Source organism: Balaenoptera physalus (genome assembly GCF_965194825.1).
Source record: "Balaenoptera physalus genome assembly, chromosome: 1".
Classification (NCBI taxonomy): Eukaryota; Metazoa; Chordata; class Mammalia; order Artiodactyla; family Balaenopteridae; genus Balaenoptera; species Balaenoptera physalus.
Window position 1 is genome coordinate 131,972,359 of NC_138882.1, and position 21,868 is coordinate 131,994,226.

Below are 21,868 nucleotides of genomic sequence, written 5' to 3' on the forward strand. Positions count from 1 at the left end.
TTGAAGAGAGACATATTTGATAGAATTTAGTGATTTATGAGATGGAAAGGGGAAGAGAGAAAGAGGAATATGTGTTTATTTGGTTGACAAGGTGGAGAATAATTTTAATGACTGTAGATGTAATGCAGTATGAAGTATGGATTGGGGATGTTTTCAAATGGGGGAAATAATTATTTCAGCTTTTGACATGTAAGTAGAGAAATGGAATTGGAAGTTCATTTTGTACGTTTGTAATCTCAGAGGTAATTCTTGCCAGGAGATATAGCTATATAGAATAATCAGCATATGTGAGATAGTAAGATGTAGTAAGGAAGGTGATCGAACATTCGAGGAGACTTAGTAAAGAGAAGTGAAAAAGGAAGCAAACCTAAATTATACTATATTTAAATGGTTTGCAGAAGAAGAGGAACCAGGAAAACAGACTGAGAAATAAAAACCAAAAAGGTAGAAAAATTAGTATGTTACTACAGCCAAGTAAGAGTTAAGTTACAAAGAACAGATTGACATTGCCAGATCAAGCTTGGAGACCAAATATGACAGTACCAAATATGACAGTGTATAAGTGACTGTTACTTAGTGATTTAATAGTCAACTGATATTTGAATGCCAGTTATAGACTAGATAGCTTACTTAGTCATAGAGATATAGGATAAAAAAAAGAGTTGTTAAACTTGGTGAGTTTATGTTGCAGTGGGAAAGACAGACCAATAATTGCATTATAGCATAACCTTGTCAAATAAAAAAAACAAATCAAGACTTAAGAAGAGAGTTTTTTCAAAAGGATTATTGCAAGGGAGGGAAAGGGGCTATTGCTATAGGCAAAGGGATGTTATTGCAATAGGGAGAATGCTCTGATCATTAAGGTCTGCAAACATCTTAAAGGTTAGGCAAAAAAGGGTTTTTCTTATATAGGAGGGAGTAAACAAGGATAGAAAGAAATGATGTGGCTAAGTAGGATGAAGGGGAGTGGCATAATCTGACAACAGATCAGATAATATTTTACCCTGAGAGTAGTCTATTTCAAGATAGGCTGTTGAGGAAGAGTTGCATGCGGCTCAGGCTGAGGGTGGGGCAAAGTTCAAGGGACTAGGAGAAGGAGAGAATCTTAACCAAAATTTGGTTAACAAGCTTTATTCCGACTGCTCAGTATAGGCAAAGCAGTTAAACTAATCATTCATAGGCAAAGAATGTGAATTTAGAGAGTCTGTGTCAGGGCCTTGTCAAAGATGAACAAGAGGGACGTCCATGGGTACAATCTAAGTAATATGGTGGAAGCGTTCTTCTTTGTATAAAACCATTTCCTGAAGTAAAGGGATAAGGAGATTTCTTAACCTTCAGTGTTTTCCAGGATCACAGGGCTCAGATAAAATTCATTGCCAAGTGTGACAAATAAGTTATAACACAGGATAATATTGTAGAAGGATATTAAACTCAGATCAATGTCAAGAAAGGCTTCTTGGAGGAAAGAACTGAGTCTCCAAAAGACTAAGACAGTGAGACAAGTAATTGAGAGGGGCAGTCAAGAAACTGGAATGGCATGCAAAAAGCATTGAGGTTTGATTATCAGGTAGTTTTCAGGAATGCAAGTGGTTGAATATTGCCAGAATGGAAGGTATATATAGGGTGAAGGAAGATGAGATTGAGAAGGTAAGAAGGGACTAGATCAAGGATTTTGTGTGCCAAGTCAAGAATTTGTAATTGATCTTTCAATCATATACCAGCAAAAATGCCATATCATCATATCATATCATTGCATTTTGAAAAGTTCATTCTAGCAACGGTGCATATTATGATTTGAAGGGAGTAGGGAGTATGGATTATTTCAGATATCAGGACATTTTTAGTAAGTTAGAGAAGTGATAAAGACATGCAATAAAGCAATGGTAGAGAACAGAAGAAAATGTAGAGATCGGATGTTTAGGATGTTGAATATATTGGATCTAGCAATATTTGGATATGAAGAAGTGAAAGAGAAAGAGAGCCTGGGATGGTTCTAGGGTTTCTGGGTTAGGTTCATATGGGCAATAGCACCATCCACTAAGAGCATGTGAGAAAGCAGGTTAGGAAGAAGATTCATGTTTGGGCAAGTTGAGTTTACAGGAATATCTTGTTTTATTGCACTTCACTTTATTGTGCTTCACACATAATGCATTTATCACAAATTGAAGGTTTGTGGCAACCCTGCATGGAGCAAGTTTATAAGTGCCATTTTTTTTGACAGCATTTACTCACTTCATGTTTCTGTGTTACATTTTGGTAATTCTCACAATATTTCAAACATTTTCATTATTATTATATTTGTTATGAGGATCTGTGATTAGTGATTTTTGATGTTTCTACCATAGAAAGATTACAAGTCGCTGAAGGCTCTGATGATGGTTAGCTTTATTAGCAATAAAGTATTTTTTAAATTAAGGCATGTACATTGTTTTTTTAGACATAATGCTATTGCACACTTAATAGACTACATTATAGTGTAAACATAATTTTTATATGAACTGGGAAACCAAAAAATTCATGTGACTTGCTTTATTTCAATATTCCCTTTTCTGTGCTGGTCTGGAACTCAATGTGCAGTATCTCCAAGGTAAGCCTGTAATTGGATGATCAGTTTGACCATATTGTTCTGTAGCTCTAGAGAGAGTTCCTGCTTAAAGTGAGAAATCTGAGAGACATCAGGACATAGGTGAATGTTGGAGCTGTGGATTTGGATGCAGTCATCTGGACAGTGTGTTCAGATTGAAAAAAGACAAATGGAGAAAATCCTTTCAGTGTGACATTAAGTAGGGTACGGATAGGTCTTTAAAAAGTCCGGAAGTAAACATTAGTTATAGGAAAACCAACTGTGTGGTGTATAGAAGCCAAGGGAAGTGTTTCAGTGAGAAATGTCTAATGATAATTTTGTAAAAGTATTAGATAGGATGATAGGGATAGAAGTCAGTGGATTGAGATACAGGAAGAGAGAAGGTGGGACAGCAAATGTGGAATTCTGTTTCAAGGACTCTTAATAAAAGTTGATACACAGGATGGAGGGTTGGGATGTGTATGATTATTTGTGTGTGTGCATTTTACAGATGGGTGAGACTACATCATATTTATAGGTGAGGGATAGGGACAGTAGCAGGGAAGTAATTGAAAACAGGGAGATTAAACTTAACCATGACGGAGAGCCAATCTTGGACAGGAAGCGAGATACTTCTTGTTTTAAGATTAAGTAGAAGTTGCTTCTATTCAGTTTAGATAGATAAGAGTTAAGTGGGAAGATAGTTAAATTTGTAGGGAAGGGAGGAGTGTTAGTTGATAGAGTTCAGACTTGATAGTCCTATATTCTCTGTGAGAAGGAAGCAAGATGTTTAGGCAGTGCTAGGGAAAAGGCTTGAATATAGAGACTAGTACTGAAGGTTTACAGTAGCTCCTGTTGGAAACAGAAGCAAGCCAGGGCCAAGTAAAGGATTTGCTAATTAGCAATGAATGTTTGTAAGTATAAATCTGAAGTAGTATTAATCTATAAGCCTTTGTGATTTTTTTTTTTAGCAGCTGATTAAGTGTATATGTAGTAAAGGTTTTTTTTTTTTTTTAAACATGATGGGGTTGATAATTTTCAGAGTAGGTACCTTACAAAAAAATGTGTTAGGTTTTTAATGCATAATTCTTACATTCAAGACATAACTAGAGTGGCTTTTTCTAACCAGTCAAATGATCAGTAGGATATAGGGAGTCTATGATCCCAAATAAAAAATTTGCCGGAACAATAATCTTAGAGATAATTTCTTTAAAGGCAATATAGAATATCTTTCCCCAGGGGAATGTGCTGTCTTCCAGTAAAAGTGTGCAACATTTTAGTTAAGATGCCACAAAGTTCTGAACTACTGTAAGTTGTTTTATAAATCCATCACGTATCAGTTTCCTCTGTGATGATCCACAGAATACTTTTAGAGTTTCATTGGATGTCTATTCATGCCATTATCTTTCAGAGATCAGCATGATTATGGGCAAAATTTTATAGCTATGATAGCAGATTGTGAGAAGAATCTAGAATGGAGAAAGTTATCCTCATTGATCTTGCATTTTTTTTGTAGAGAATTAAAATTATTTGGTGCTAGTAATTCTTGGTCTTCTGATCTAATAAAAATAGATATGAAAATATATCTATTATTTAACTGTTATGTGTATAGTAAGATACCCATGAATGTTTTAATAGTTTATACCATCAGACTACCAAGTTAAAATATCTTTTGGAAATACTTTCATGAACTATAAATATTAAATATATTTTCTTTATACAGGGATCAACCTATGAGGATGAAATTGATAATATCAAATGTATTATTTCAAAAGTTAATGAAATTCTGGCTCATAACTCGCCAGTTTTGATTGTTCAAAGATGGATACGTGGTTTCTTAGTTAGGAAAAAAGTGAGGTATGTTTTATTTTCTTCACTATTTGAATATTAAAAGATGATAAAATAATTGATAAAAAGACATTTCTCTAATATATGCTTTTTTGTATTCCCTATCAAAATGGTACTTTATAGACTATTTAGTTTCCTAATTTTTAGGAAAACACCACAGATTCTATAGTAATATAATATTGAGCATAATCAAAATTTGATTCTCTTATTTTTTCTTTTAAATTGACCATATAAATAACTAATCATTGAAGTTATTAATCATTGAGTAATTCTGACAGTTATTTTAAATTAAACTTAAAAACATTAGTGAAAAATATATATTACATTTCTCTCGTGTAATGGGATATAATAGAAATATAAGCCATGTACAATATAACAGAGAAATATAAACCATATATATATATATATATATATATATATATACACACACATATATGTATATATATGAGGATTTTGCATTTTGTTTGAATATGAAGATAGTTTTGCCAAAACATCTGGTACCACATCAGTCCACATTACCCTTTGATTAATGCTTTTTCCTCTCTCTTTGTTCCTTACATCCCTTTCCAGTAGCTGACATTTTACAAACAGAGGAAAACTTTTCCTATAAGAATCTCTCAACATTGTACTTGGGGAGATAAGATAGGATACTCTGTCATCAATTTATTTTAGTCATGACAAACATCAAACATATGAAAAAAGAAATGAACGTTCTCCTATAGTTTATTCTCAGATGCTAAATGGGAGAATTCATAAGATAGAAATAGAACATGGCCCTGAAGTATAGGTAGGCTTAAATAGATCTGGAGTTGGGAAATAGACATTCCCTGAGAAAGAAAGATTAGGACATTTCACTGAAATGATATTCAACATTCTGTGGTAAGGCAGAGAGGATGTTCTCATGTGTTAGCCTGCATGTGCTAAATCATAGATGTCAATAGCCCTGATTAAGAGAGATAGTATGAGAGAAAAAAATGAACATAATATAATGCCTGCAACTTCTGAGGATGAGTGAGGTTCCATATACTTTTCAAACCAAGGTCAAAGTGTGAGAGAGTGGGTTTATCAGTGGGGGAAAAGTAAAGTGATTTGGAATAAAAGATGTGAAAAGAATCAGGCAGTTGCTAACAGGCACATATTTATTTAAAATATTATTTCTATCTCATATGTTCCATTTAAATTAAGTATGCATTTTCTGTGAAATAAACATCTAATTAAAGGGATTTGTCTTTAGTTTATGCCCCTGGGACTGAGTTTTTCTCTCTTAGAATCAAATTACTTTTGATATTCATGTAACATGAGATAAAAACCTTGTACATGGAAACAATATCTGAAAATTCAGCATGCATGAAAAGAATTTGAATGAGCTTTGTGGGGAGAAATGTCAGTAGTAATAATATATCACAGTGGTTCGATACAGACTGACTTGAGTTCTTTTTCTCTTTAAAATGCTGTTCCATTAGGCACATTACTTAACTACTCTGGGCCTGAATATCCTCATATGTTAAATGGTAGAGAGCAGGGACTAATAGCAGTACTTAGTTCGCTGCTTGCTTATGAGAATTGAGATCATGAATATAAAGCACATAGCATCTGGCAAATGTGGATATTACATTCTTATTAGCTGCTCTTTTAAAAATATTATTATTGTTGTTGTTCTACCTTATGCTCTCTGCATTATACGATTTTGTGGGAAACTTACTCTTTCCTTGGATTTCTTGCTCCCTTTCAATTACATTTACCACAGCATGCACAGAGCAATCTTTCAAAATTATAAACCTAATCTTATTCACCAACTTAAAATCCTCCAGTTGCTCTCAATTTGCTTAGGGCAAACTATTGTGATATTTGCCCCTGCAATGTTTATCACATACTTTCATTATCAACACTTACAATACTGTATTGAAGTTGTCTGCATAATTATCTATATCTCCAAATGTACTACATACTCTATCTATAGTATATAACAGAGTGCTTGACACATGTTAGATGCTCAAAAAATATTTGCTGAATTGATGAATATATTAAGAAATAGAGAGACTGTGGAAGCTAGAATCAGAAAAATATTTCTGGATTCATCTGTGGAAAAGCAAAAACAGAAACAACTGAGAAACATGCAAAGCTGCCCTGAGAGGTGCCTGTGGATTCCTCCAATCTAAAGGTCCCAGTTATTAGTCCTCTCATATGTCTATTTCTAGCCATGAGAAGTGTCTCCCTAGGTGCAAATATTTTGTACTCTGCTTGAAATTTGTTCACTTAAACTGGTTGAAATTTTATATACATCCTTGAAGTACTGTCTAAATTTAGAAAATTATTATGATTAATGCTGTTATCTTTTTTTAACATCTTTATTGGAATATAATTGCTTTAAAATGTTGTGTTAGCTTCTGCTATATCACAAAGTGAATCAGCTATATGTATATGGGGATATATGTATACATAATGCTATATCTTTTGAAGTGGTATTATTCTAACATAAATGATATGGTACAAGGGAGGTATACTTTCATTCTTAGAATGAAATATTGTGATCAGATTGGCAGCCTCCTAAACCTAAGTAAGGGTAACTACATTGAGGTCACAAGGAGGATTATTAGTTGGGTCAATGGGATGTAAAAAGGTAAAAGAATGGAAACAAACATTTATTGAATGTGTGGTATATGCAAAGTACCATGTTAGGTATTTTAATCCACTTTATATCATTTAATACAGCAGAGCTTTTGAGTTTGTCCTGTATTTTCTATCTTATGGATGAAGAATTAAGAATTTAAACTTGGTTGAAAGGTTGGGATATGTATCCAATGGCAGACAGCTATGGTGTGTTGGATATTTGTGGTCAGTTATAAAGAGATGAAACTGTGTATGTTAAATCTACAAGTGTTGCGTTCTTTTGTTTAACATAGCCCAAATTCTGTGCTCTTTTTACTTTTATTTCTGAATACCTGGAAACAGCTATTTTCCAAAGAGCCCTAGTATTTTTAGTAGGGAATTGTATTTAGGAACCAAGGTCTGGGCACTAAATGTGTTCATTGCTACTGGAGTGTCATGGTTCTTAGGCTATTTCAGCAGACAGAATAGAAAATGGACTTTTTAAATCATAAATTCATATTTCTAATGCTAATCCAACACAGAAGGTTCTTCACTGACTTCTTCTTTCCACATTACACTTCCCTTCTTCTACCCTGTGAATTCTGGTTGCTAACATTATCAGTAATGTTACTCATTAGCTGAATCCTAATAAACACAAAATAGTTTCAGGATTACTATACATAAACTACTATCAACAAGAAACATTTAATAAAGTTAAAACGTGTTAAAGGATTTTTTTGTCTTTAGATTGGAGATATATAGTTAAAATAATTGTTTTTTTTTTAAAATAATTGTTGAATGGGTACTTAGTATAATCATAGTATATTACTTCCTTATCTAATGATTTTATTTCTTTTTAATTTTTAAAATCTTTCTTATTTTCATCTTCCATTTCTCTTAGGGTATTTTCTGTTCTGTTCATTATAATTATCCTTCTCCTAGGTTAGTATTTATCTATAAAATGAGTTTTAAATGTCTTATTCTGAGTCCTGTCATTGCATTTCTAAGTTAGTCTAATTCTAGTTTATGTGGTCTTGTATGTCTTTTATAATTTTCTTGATACCTTTTAGTTTATTTTTAAAAATAAGACTATTTTATTTTAGAGTAGTTTCAGTTACACAGAAAAATTAAGCAGGAGGTACAGAGATTTCCATTATACTCCCAGCCCCTACCAATGCATAGTCTCCCCCATTATAAACATTCCCTATCAGAGTGGTACATTTTTTTTAACTGATGAACTTACACTGACATACCATAATCACCCAAAGTCTAGAGTTTACAGTAAACTCTTGGTGTTGAACATTCTGTGAGTTTGGACAAATGTACAATGACATATATCCATCATTATGGAATCACATTATTTAATTTTACTGCCCCCTAAAATCCTCAGTCCTCTGCCTAGTCACGCCTATCCCCCTCTCTAACTCTGGCAACCACTCATCTTTTTATTGTCTCCATAGTTTTGCCTATTCCAGAATGTCATATAGTTAGAGTCATATAGTATATAGCCTTTTCAGATTGGCTTCTTTCATTTAGTAACATGGATTTAAGATTCCTCTATGTATTTTCATGGCTTGATAAGATAATTTCATTTTAGAGCTGAGTAATACTACATTGTCTGGATGTACCAGTTTCTTTATTCATATACCTACTGAAGGATGTGTTGATTACTTCTACATTTTAGCATTTATGAATAAACCTGCTATTAACATCCAGGTGCAGGTTTTTTTGTGGACAGTTTTCCACATCTTTGGATAAATACCAAGGAGCACAATTGCTGGATTGTATAGTAAGATTTTATTTAGTTTTATAAGAAATTGCCAAACTCTTTTCCAGTGGCTATACTATTTGCATGCCCACCAGCAATGAATGAGAGTTCCTATTGCTCCACATCTTCACCAGCATTTGGTGTTATTGTGCTGGATTTTGGCATGTGTGGTGGTATCTTATTGTTGTTTTAATTTGTACTTCACTGATGATATATAATGTGGAGCATCTTTGCATATGCTTATTTGTCATCTATATATCTTTTTGGTGAGGTGTCTGTTAAGGTATTTGACTCTTTTTAAAAATGAGTTCTTTGTTTACTTCTTATTGAGTTTTAAGAGTTCTTTGTATAATTTGAATAACAGTTCTTTTTTAGGTGCCTTTTTCAAAAATTTGCTCCTAGTGTATAGCTCATATTCTCATTCTCTTAACTTTGTCTTTTGTGGAGCAGAAGTTTTTTAATTTTAATGAAACCAAGCTTGTCAATTCTTTCTTTCATGGATTATATCTTTGGTGTTATATCTAAAAAGTCATTGCCATACCCAAGGTCATCTAGGTTTTCTCCTATGTTATCTTCTAGGAATTTTATAATTTTGCACTTTACATTTATGTAATAGATCCATTTTCAAGTTAATTTTCATGAAAAGAGTAAGTTCTGTGTCTAGTTTTTTTGTGTGTTCATTTTCTGCACATGACTATTTTAACATCATTGGTTGAAAAGACTATCTTTGCTCCATTGTATTGCCTTTGTTCCTTCATCAAAGATCAGTTGACTATATTTATTTCTGTCTATTTCTGAGTTCTCTGTTCTGTTCCATTGATATATTCTTTTGCCAGTACCATATTGTCTTGTTTACTGTAGTTTTATAGTAATCTCGAAGTTGGGTGGTATCTCAGTCTTCTAATTTGTTCTTTTCCTTCAATTGTCGTAGCTATTCTGGATTTTGTACCTCTCAATAGAAACTTTAGAATCAGTTTGTCAATACCTACACAATAACATGATGGTATTCTGATTGGTATTGCATTGAATATATAGATAAGTTGAGAAGAACTGACATCTTGTCTATATTGAATCTTCCTATCCATGAACATGGAATATCTCTTATTTATTTAGTTATTTGCTTTTGTTCCTCAGATTTTTTTTTTAACATCTTTATTGGAGTATAATTGCTTTACAATTGTATGTTAGTTTCTGCTTTATAACACAGTGAATCAGCTATACATATACATATATCCCCATATAGAAAAGTTTTTAAAAAGTTCTCCTTGTGCCTAAGAAAATAATGTATCTTATTGTGGATAGTTACAAAAATATAGAGAGCTACAAAGTTAGATTAAAATTTCCCTTATCATGCAGTGATAACGACTTTTTTTCATTTTTATTATTTTTTAACATCTTTACTGTAGTATAATTGCTTTAAAATGGTGTGTTAGTTTCTTTTTTTTTAACATCTTTATTAGAGTATAATTGCTTTACAATGGTGTGTCAGTTTCTGCTTTATAACAAAGTGAATCAGTTATACATATACATATGTTCCCATATCTCTTCCCTCTTGCATATCCCTCCCTCCCACCCTCCCTATCCCACCCCTCTAGGTGGTCACAAAACACCAAGCTGGTCTCCCTGTGCTATGCAGCTGCTTCCCACTAGCTATCTATTTTGGTAGTGTATATATGTCCATGCCACTCCCTCACTTTGTCCCAGCTTACCCTTCCCCCTCCCTGTATCCTCAAGTCCATTCTGTACTAGGTCTGCATCTTTATTCCTGTCTTGCCCCTAGGTTCTTCTGACTATTTTCCTTCTTTTTTTTTTTTTTTTTTAGATTCCATGTATATGTGTTAGCATACGGTATTTGTTTTTCTCTTTCTGACTTACTCCACTCTGTATGACAGTCTCTAGGTCCATCCACCTCACTACAAATAACTCAGTTTCATTCCTTTTTATGGCTGAGTAATATTCCATTGTATATATGTGCCACATCTTCTTTATCCGTTCATCTGTCGATGGACACTTAGGTTGCTTCCATGTCCTGGCTATTGTAAATAGAGCTGCAATGAACATTTTGGTACATGACTCTTTTTCAATTATGGTTTTCTCAGGGTATATGCCCAGTAGTGGGATTGCTGGGTCGTATGGTAGTTCTATTTTTAGTTTTTTAAGGAACCTCCATACTGTTCTCCATAGTGACTGTATCAATTTACATTCCCACCAACAGTGCAAGAGGGTTCCCTTTTCTCCACACCCTCTCCAGCATTTATTGTTTGTAGATTTCTTGATGATGGCCATTCTGACTGCTGTGAGATGATGTCTCATTATAGTTTTGATTTGCATTTCTCTAATGATTAATGCTGTTGAGCATTCTTTCGTGTGTTTGTTGGCAATCTGTATACCTTTTTTGGAGAAATGTCTATTTAGGTCTACTGCCCATTTTTGGATTGGGTTGTTTGTTTGTTTGGTATTGAGCTGCATGAGCTGCTTGTAAATTTTGGAGATTAATCCTTTGTCAGTTGCTTCATTTGCAAAGATTTTCTCCCATTCTGAGGGTTGTCTTTTTGTCTTGTTTACGGTTTCCTTTGCTGTGCAAAAGCTTTTAAATTTCATTAGGTCCCTTTTGTTTATACTTCCATTTCTCTAGGAGGTGAGTCAAAAAGGATCTTGCTGTGATTTATGTCATGGAGCGTTCTGCCTATGGTTTGCTCTAAGGGTTTTATAGTGTCTGGCTTTACATTTAGGTCTTTAATCCATTTTGAGTTTATTTTTGTGTACGGTGTTAGGGAGTGTTCTAATTTCATTCTTTTACATGTAGCTGTCCAGTTTTCCCAGCACCACTTATTGAAGAGGCTGTCTTTTCTCCACTGTATATTCTTGCCTCCTTTATCAAAGATAAGGTGACCATATGTGTGTGGGTTTATCTCTGGGCTTTCTATCCTGTTCCATTGATCTATATTTCTGTTTTTGTGCCAGTACCAAACTGTCTTGATTACTGCAGCTTTGTAGTAGTGTCTGAAGTCAGGGAGCCTGATTCCTCCAGCTCCATTTTTCTTTCCCAAGATTGCTTTGGCTCTTTGGGGTCTTTTCTGTTTCCATACAAATTGTGAATTTTTTTTTGTTCTAGTTCTGTGAAAAATGCCATTGGTAATTTGATAGGGATTGCATTGAATCTGTAGATTGCTTTGGGTACTATAGTCGTTTTCACAATGTTGATTCTTCCAATCCAGGAACATGGTATATCTCTCCATCGTTTGTATCATTTTTAATTTCTTTCATCAGTGTCATAGTTTTCTGCATACAAGTCTTTTGTCTCCTTAAATATGTTTATTCCTAGGTATTTTATTCTCTTTGTTGCAATGGTAAATGGGAGTGTTTCCTTAATTTCTCTTTCAGATATGTTATCATTAGTGTGTAGGAATGCAAGAGATTTCTGTGCATTAATTTTGTATCCTGCTACTTTACCAAATTCATTGATTAGCTCTAGTAGTTTTCTGGTAGCATCTTTAGGATTCTCTATGAATAGTATCCTGTCATCTTCAAACAGTGACAGCTTTACTTCTTCTTTTCCAATTTGGATTTCTTTTATTTCTTTTTCTTCTCTGATTGCTGTGGCTAAACCTTCCAAAACTATGTTGAATAATAGTGGTGAGAGTGGGCAACCTTGTCTTGTTCCTGATCTTAGTGGAAATGGTTTCAGTTTTTCACCATTGAGGATGATGTTGGCTGTGGGTTTCTCATATATGGCCTTTATTATGTTGAGGTAAGTTCCCTCTATGCCTACTTTCTGCAGGGTTTTTATCATAAATGGGTGTTGAATTTTGTCAAAAGCTTTTTCTGCATCTGTTGAGATGATCATATGGTTTTTATTCTTCAGTTTGTTTATATGGTGTATCACATTGACTGATTTGCATATATTGAAGAATCCTTGCATTTCTGGGATAAACCCCACTTGATCACGGTGTATGATCCTTTTAATGTGCTGTCGGATTCTGTCTGCTGGGATTTTGTTGAGGATTTTTGCATCTATGTTCATCAGTGATATTGGCCTGTAGTTTTCTTTCTTTGTGACATCTTTGTCTGGTTTTTTTATCAGGGTTATAGTGACCTTGTAGAATGAGTTTTGGGAGTGTTCCTCCCTCTGCTCTCTTTTAGAGGAGTTTGAGAACGATAGGTATTAGCTCTTCTCTAAATGATAGAATTCACCTGTGAAGCCATCTGGTCCTGGACTTTTGTGTGTTGGAAGATTTTTAATTACAGTTTCCATTTCAGTGCTTGTGATTGGTCTGTTTATATTTTCTGTTTCTTCCTGGTTCAGTCTCGGAAGGTTGTGCATTTCTAAGAATTTGTACATTTCTCCAGGTTGTCCACTTTATTGGCATACAGTGGCTTGTCGTAATCTCTCATGATCCTTTGTATTTCTGCAGTGTCAGTTGTTACTTCTCCTTTTTCATTTCTAATTCTATTGATTTGAGTCTTCTCCCTTTTTTTCTTGATGAGTCTGGCTAATGGTTTATCCATTTTGTTTATCTTCTCAAAGAACCAGCTTTTAGTTTTATTGATGTTTGCTGTCATTTCCTTCCTTTCTTTTTCATTTATTTCTGATCTGATCTTTATGATTTCTTTCCTTCTGCTACCTTTGGGGTTGTTTTGTTCTTCTCTATTTGCTTTCGGTTTAAGGTTAGGTTGTTTATTTGAGATGTTTCTTGTTTCTTCAGGTAGGATTGTATTACTATAAACTTCCCTCTTAGAACTGCTTTTGCTGCATCCCATAGGGTTTGGGTCGTCATGTTTTCATTGCCATTTGTTTCTAAGTATTTTTTTATTTCCTCTTGGATTTCTTCAGTGATCACTTGGTTATTAAGTAGTGTATTGTTTAGCCTCCATGTATTTATATTTTTTACAGATTTTTTTCCTGTAATTGATATCTAGTCTCATAACATTGTGGTCGGAATAGATACTTGATATGATTTCAATTTTCTTAAATTTACCAAGGCTTGATTTGTGATCCAAGATATCATGTATCCTGGAGAATGTTCCATGAGCACTTCAGAAGAATGTGTATTCTGTTGTTTATGGATGGAATGTCCTATTAATATCAATTAAGTCCACCTTGTTTAATGTATCATTTAAAGCTTGTGTTTCCTTATTTATTTTCATTTTGGATGATCTGTCCATTGGTGAAAGTGGGGTGTTAAAGTCCCCTACTATGATTGTGTTACTGTTGATTTCCCCTTTTATGGCTGTTAGCATTTGCCTTATGTATTGAGGTGGTCTTATGTTGGGTGCATAAGTATTTACAATTGTTATATCTTCTTCTTGTATTGATCCCTTGATCATTATGTAGTGTCCTTCTTTTCCTCTTGTAATAGTCTTTTTTCAAAGTCTATTTTCTCTGATATGAGAAGTGCTGCTCCAGCTTTCTTTTGATTTCCATTTGCATGGAATATCTTTTTCCACCCCATCACTTTCAGTCTATATGTGTCCCTAGGTCTGAAGTGGGTCTCTTGTAGACAGCATGTATATGGGTCTTGCTTTTGTATCCATTCAGCCAGTCTGTGTCTTTTGGTTGGAGCATTTAATCCATTTACATTTAAGGTAATTATTGATATGTATGTTCCTATTACCATTTTCTTAATGGTGTTGGGTTTGTTATTACAGGTGTTTTCTTTCTCTTGTGTTTCCTGCCTAGAGAAGTTCCTTTAGCATTTGTTGTAAAGCTGGTTTGGTGGTGCTGAATTCTCTTAGCTTTTGCTTGTCTGTAAAGGTTTTGATTTCTCTGTCGAATCTGATTGAGATCCTTGCTGGGTAGAGGAATCTTTGTTGTAGGTTTTTCCCTTTCATCACTTGAAATATGTCCTGCCACTCCCTTTTGGCTTGCAGAGTTTCTGCTGAAAGATCAGCTGTTAACCTTATGGGGATTCCCTTTTATGTTATTTGTTGTTTTTCCCTTTCTGCTTTTAATATTTTTTCTTTGTATTTAATTTTTGATAGTTTGATTAATATGTGTCTTTCTGTGTTTCTCCTTGGATTTATCCTGTATGGGACTCTCTGCCCTTCCTGGACTTGATTAACTATTTCCTTTCCTGTATTCAGGAAGTTTTCAACTATAATCTCTTCAGATAGTTTCTCAGTCCCTTTCTTTTTCTCTTCTTCTTCTGGGACCCCTATAATTCGAATGTTGGTGCGTTTAATGTTGTCCCTGAGGTCTCTGAGACTGTCCTCAATTCTTTTCATTCTTTTTTCTTTGTTCTGCATTGCAGTAGTTATTTCCACTGTTTTATCTTCCAGGTCACTTATCCATTCTTCTGTCTCAGTTATTTTGCTACTGATTCCTTCTAGAGAATTTTAAATTTCATTTATTGTGTTGTTCATCATTGTTTGTTTGCTCTTTAGTTCTTCTAGGTCCTTGTTAAACGTTTTTTGTATTTTCTCCATTCTGTTTTCAAGATTTTGGATCATGTTTACTATCATTACTCTGAATTCTTTTTCAGGTAGACTGACTATTTCCTCTTCATTTGTTTTGTCTGGTGGGTTTTTGCCTTGATCCTTCATCTGCTGTGTGTTTCTCTGTGTTCTCATTTTGCTTAACTTCATGTGTTTGGGGTCTCCTTTTTGCAGGCTGCAGGTTCGTAGTTTGTGTTGTTTTTGGTGTCTGCCCCCAGTGGCTAAGGTTGGTTCAGTGGGTTGTGTGGGCCCCCTGGTGGAGGGCACTAGTACCTGTGTTCTGGTGGATGAGGCTGGATCTTGTCTTTCTGGTGGGCAGTTCCACGTCCAGTGGTATGTTTTGGGGTGTCTGTGACTTTATTATGATTTTAAGAAGACCTTCTGCTAGTGGGTGGGGTTGTGTTCCCATCCTGGTAATTGTTTGGCATAGGTGTTCAGCACTGTAGCTCACTGGTCATTGAGTGGAGCTGGGTCTTGGTGTTGAGATGGAGATCTCTGGGAGATTTTTGCTGTTTGATATTACATGGAGGTGGGAGGTCTCGGGTGAACCAATGTCCTGAACTCGGCTCTCCCACCTCAGAGGCACAGGTCTGACACCCAGCCGGAGCACCAAGACCCTGTCAGCCACATGGAAAAAGAGAAAAAGGAAAAAATATATATATATCGTTGCTCCCAAAGTCCACTGCCTCAATTTGGGATGATTCGTTGTCTATTCAGGTATTCCACAGATGCAGGGTACATCAAGTTGATTGTGGAGATATAATCCACTGCTCCTGAGGCTGCTGGGAGAGATTTCCCTTTCTATTCTTCTTTCTCACAGTTCCTGGGGTTCAGCTTTGGATTTGGCCCCACCTCTATGTGTAAGTCCCCTTAGGGCGTCTGTTCTTCGCTCAGACCGGACGGGGTTAAAGTAGCAGCTGATTAGGTGGTTCTGGTGCACTCAGGCTGGGGGAAGGGATGGGTAAGGAATGTGGGGCGAGCCTGTGTTGGGAGAGGCCAGCGTGACGTTGCAACAGCCTGAGGCGCACTGTGTGTTCTCCCAGGGATGTTGTCCCTGGATCACGGGACCCTGGCAGTGGCGGGCTGCACAGGCTCCCGGGAGGGGAGGTGTGGATAGTGACCTGTGCTCGCACACAGGCTTCTTGTTGGCTGCAGCAGCAGCCTTCGCGTCTCATGCCCGTCTCGGGTCCGCGCTGATAGCTGCGGCTCACGCCCGTCTCTGGAGCTCATTTAGGCGGTGCTCTGAATCCCCTCTCCTCATGCACCTCAAAACAAAGGGGCAAGAAAAAGTCTATTGCTTCTTCGGCAGTTCCAGACTTTTCCTGGACTCCATCCCGGGTAGCCGTGGCGCCCTCGCCCCCTTCAGGCTGTGTTCATGCAGCCAACCCCAGTCCTCTCCCTGGGATCTGACCTCCGAAGCTGGAGCCTCAGCTCTCAGCCCCCACCTGCCCCAGTGGGTGAGCTGAAAAGCCTCTCAGGCTGGTGAGTGCTGGTTAGCACTGATCCTCTGTGCGGGAATCTCTTTGCTTTGCCTTCTGCACCCCTGTTGCTGTGCTCTCCACTGTGGCTCCAGGGCTTCCCCCTGCCACCCACTGTCTCTGCCAGTGAAGGGGCTTCATAGTGTGTGGAAACTTTTCCTCCTTCCCAGCTCCCTCCCAGAGGGGCAGGTCCCATCCCTATTCTTTTGTCTCTGTTTTTCCTTTTTTCTTTTGCCCTACCCAGGTACGTGGGGAGTTTCTTGGCTTTTGAGAGGTCTGAGCTCTTCTGCCAGTGTTCAGTAGGTGTTATAGGAGTTGTTCCACATGTAGATGTATTTCTGATGTATTTGTGGGGAGGAAGGTGATCTCCATGTCTTACTCTTCCACCATCTCGAAGGTCTCCTCTTTCTACATCATATTTTATATCTTTTTGTTTTTTGTATCCCTTAACTCCTTATTGTGGATATAGGTAAATTTACTACTTTTTTAACCTTCCTACTAGCTTTATAAGTGCTTGGTTCACTGCTTTTATTACATGTTTGCCTTTACCAATAACATTTTTCCTTTCATAATTTTCATATTTCTAGTCCTGGTCTTTTCTTTTCTGCTTAGAAGAGATCCTTTAACATTTCTTTTAAAACTGGTTTGGTGATATTGAACTTTTTTAGCTTTTGCTTGTCTGCAAAAACTTTTTATTTTTTCTTCAAATCTGAATAAAGTCTTGACAGGTAGAGTATTCTTGGTTGTAGGGGTTTTCCTTTTATCACTTTGAATATATTGTGCTACCCTCTTCTGCCCTGCAAAGTTTTTGATGAAAAGTCAGCTGACAGTTTAATGGGAGTTCCCTTTTACTTCACTAGTTGCTTTTCTCTTGCTGCTTTTAGGATTGTCTCTTTGTCTTTAATTTTAGCAATTTTAACTATAATGTGTCTTGGTGTGGACCTCCTTGGATTCTCCTTATTTGGGACTCTGTGTGCTTCCTGGACCTGGATGTCTGTTTTCTTTCCCAAGTTAGGGAAGTTTTCAACAATTATTTTTTTCATATAAGTTCTCTGCCCTTTTCTCTGTCTCTTCGCCTTCTGGGACCCTTATAATGTGAAAGTTAGTATGCTTTATTTTTCCCAGAGTTCTCGTAACTATCCTAATTTTTTAAACTTCTTTTTTTTCCCTTATTTTCTGTTTAGCTTGTGTGATTTCCACTATTCTGTCTTTCAGTTTGCTGATCTGTTCCTCTGTCACTAATCTACTGTTGATTTCTTCTAGTGTATTTTTACTTTTAGTTATTTTATTCTCCAGCTAGGTTTGGTTCTTTATGTTTTCCAACTCCTCATTAAAATTCTCACTGTGTTCATCCATTCTTTTCTCGAGTTTGTTGAGCATCATTATGATCATTACCTTGAACTCCTCAAGGTAGATTGCTTATTTCCATTTCGTTTAGTTCTTTTTCTGAGGTTCTGCCTTGTTCCTTTGTTTGGAACATATTCTTTTGTCTCCTCATTTTGCCTAATTCTCTGTGTTTATTTCTATTTATTAGGTTGATTACATTTCCCAATCTTGGAGAAGTATTTGGGAGTACTTCCAAGGCCAAGTATCTTGGCCTTATTTGGGAGATAGCCTATGGGGCCCAGCAGCATACTCTCCTCTGGTCACCTGAGCTATATGCTCTAGGGGATGTCCCCTATGTGGGTTGCATGGGCCCTTCTAATGTGGTGGGGCTGACTACTATAGGTGTGCTGGCAGTTGGGGCTGGCATCCATACTAATAGGCTAGAGGGAGGACTTCATAATGGCTTTTGCCAGTGTTAATGTCCTTGTGGTAGAATGACCTCCCCAAAATGGCTACTGCCAGAGTATTTGTCCCCATGAGGAATCCCAGTTGCCTCCTGCCTCTCTGGGAGGATCTCCAAGGTCAGTTAGTGGGTCTGACCAAGCTCTTTTCAAATTACTGCATTTGCACTGGCACTCAGAGCAATGTGAAATTTTGTACACACTATTTAAGAGCAGAGTCTCTGTTTCCTACAGCCTTCAAGCTCTCCCATATGCAAGCCCCACTGGCCTTCAAAGCCAGACATTCTGGGACTTCCCTGGTGACGCAGTGGTTAAGAGTGCGCCTGCCAATGCAGGGGACGCGGGTTCGAGCCCTGGCCCGGGAGGATCCCACATGCCGCGGGGCAACTAAGCCCGTGCGCCACAACTACTGAGCCTGCGCTCTAGAGCCCGCGAGCCACAACTACTGAGCCCACGTGCCACAACTACTGAAGCCTGCGCGCCTAGAGCCCGTGCTCCGCAACAAGAGAAGCCATGACAATGAGAAGCCCGCGCACCGCAACGAAGAGTAGCCCCCGCTCACTGCAACTAGAGAAAGCCTGCGCGCAGCAACGAAGACCCAACACAGCCAAAAATAAATCAATTAATTAAATTAAAAAAAAAAAAAAAAAAAGAATACAGATTTCCCCCCACCCCAACTTTAAGGTGGCACAAATGCTATAAAAAAGAATAAAAAAAGAAAAAAAAAAGCCAGACATTCTGGGGAATCATCTTTCCAGTGAAGGACCCATGGGCTAGGGAGTCCAGTGTGGAGCTTGGACCCCTTGCTCCTTGGGGACAACCTCTGCAGTTGTTATTATCTTCCTATTTGTCAGTTACCTACTGGGGTTGGGGGTCTTGATTATATCACAGCTCCGCCCCTCCTACCCATCTCATTATGGTTGCTTCTTTATATCTTTAGTTGTAGAAAATCTTTTCTGCTAGTCTTTAGGTTGTTGTTATAGATAATTGCTCTATCAATAGTTGTAATTTTGGTATGCCTGTGGGAAGAGGTGAGCTTAGGGTCTTCCTACTCCATCTTGGCAACACACTGCAACCTCTGTTTTTAAATTTGTGCATTTAGACTATTAACTTTATAGTGATAATTGATACAGTTTGATTAATATCTGTCATATCCATTACTGTTTTTTATTTGTTGCCATTGTTTTCCTATTTTACATTCCACTTTTTTCTTCCTTTTTTTGGTTTTAATTGTGCATTTTATATGATTCCATTTTCTCTCCTTTCTTCGCATATTGGTTACCACCTTTTTAGTGTTTGCCCTAGAGATTGTGATATACGTATATAGCTAATCCAAGCCCAGTTTCAAACACTATACCATTTCACAGGTAGTATTAGTATCATATAATAACAAAACAATCCTAATTCCTCCTTCCTGTCCTTTGTATCACTGACTTCAGTTATTTCACTGATACATACATTAGCATATATATGTATGTATGTTGTATGTAGATGTGTATATATTATATATATACATAATTGAATATATTGATGCTATTGTTTTGTACAAACTGTTATCTCTTAAGTATAAGAAAAATAAAGATTTTATTTTAACTTCACTTATTCCTTCTTTGATTCTCCTCCTTACTCTTTGTAAGTGCAAGATAATGACTTATTTTTTTTTCTCTCTAAAGAACTTCTTTTAACATTTCTTATACAGCAGTACTGGCAAAAAAATTCCCTAGGTTTTTGTCTTTATTTCTTTTTCACTTTGAAAGATACTTTCATAGGGAATAGAATTGTAGGTTAGCGGATTTTTTCTCTCAATACTTTATACATGTCACCCCATTTTCTTCTTACTTGCATGATGTCTGTGGAGAAGTCATATATACTTCTTATCTTTATTACTCTATAGGTAAGATTTTTCTCCCTCTGACTTCTTTCTGATATGCTTTAGTTTGAAAATGATGTAAAGTTTTTGGCAGTTTTCCTGCTTTGTAACCTCTGATCTTCCTGGATCTGTGGTTTGTTGTCTGGCTTTAATTTGGAGAAATTCTCCATCATTATAGTTTCAAATATTTCTTCTTTTCATTTATCTCTTCTCCTTCTGGTATTTCCATCACAGGTATGTTGCACCTTTATAGTTCCACAGCCCTTGCATAACCTATCCTGCTTTTTTTGTCTTTGTTCTCTTTGCTTTTTTGTTTTCAAGTATTCTACTGATGTTCTTTCCTTAGCCATATCCAATCTAGTAATATGCCCATTGTAGACATATTCATTTCTGTTGCAGTGTTTTGATCTCTAGCATTTCTTTTTGATTCTATCTTAGTTTTTTCCTCTCTCTGCTTACATTGCCCATCTATTCTTGTAAGCTGTGTGGTTTATCCATTAGAGCCTTTAGCATATTATTCATAGTTGTTTTAAAAGCTCTGGTCTGATAATTCCAACTTCCCTGCCATGTGTTTCTGATCATTGTTCAGTTTCTTTAAATTGTGCTTTTTTTTCCCTTTTGGTATGCCTTGTCATTTTTTTTTCTGATAGCTCGACATTATGTACCAGGTAAAAGGAACTTTAAAATAGGTCTTGGTTATTGATGCTGAGGTGTGGGGAGGGGTAGCACTCTATACTCCTATGATTAAGTCTTAGACGTTTAGTGAGTCTGTGCATGTGAACTATAAACTGACAAGAGCTTCTCATTTTTGTTTCTCCCTCCTTTGGTGTGACTGGATTGCTAGAGTGAGCTGGAGTTTAGTACAGCTGACCCTTGAACAACGTGGGTTTGAACTGCATGGGTCCACTTATACACAGATTTCTTTCAATAAATACATACTACAGTACTACATGATCTAATATTGGTTGAATCTGTAGATGTGGAACCGTGGAGATGGAGGGTTGACTTTATAAAGTTATATGTGGATTTTTGACTGTGTGAGAGGTTGATGCTTCTAACCCCCATGTTGTTCAAGGTTCAACTCTATTTCCTTTCTCTCATGTGGAAGGCTTGGGCCAGTTACAGATGGGTTTTCCCTTCTCCCAGGTCAGTTAGTCTCTGATAATACCCCAGCAGGTTAAGCTGTAGTTAATTACATTCACCTGAGGGCAGGCCTTGTTTAAAAAGAACAGAGTGCTCTGATATATTTCAAATTGTTTCATTTTCCCCTCACACTTTTGGAAGCCCAAGGAGATTTTTCTCTGATATTTACTGTGGGAATCTGGTCGAGCTCCTGGAGGTAAATCTCATAGTACTGTGCTAGTCTCCTTATGACTGAGTACCGCTGGAGTTTTAAACTCTCAGTGTTGTCCACACTGAGCCTCCAGCAATTTGTCAATGACAGTTCAGATTTTCCTACCTTGGCACTGGTTTTGGTGGCAGTTTCCTCTTATGAGTGTTTGCTCAGGTAATCTGTGATGATTTATATTC

General features: G+C 36.5%; 1 protein-coding gene across 1 annotated transcript in view; it reads left to right on the forward strand.

The window, feature by feature from the left end:
• The window catches only part of LRRIQ3 (leucine rich repeats and IQ motif containing 3), a 245,295-nt gene that overhangs the window by 53,446 nt on the left and 169,981 nt on the right, over positions 1 to 21,868 (forward strand). Inside the window, exon 4 of the mRNA XM_082421407.1 lies at positions 4,287 to 4,420. Coding sequence (XP_082277533.1) covers positions 4,287 to 4,420 — 134 coding nt within the window. The remainder of the gene's footprint in view (positions 1 to 4,286; positions 4,421 to 21,868) is intronic.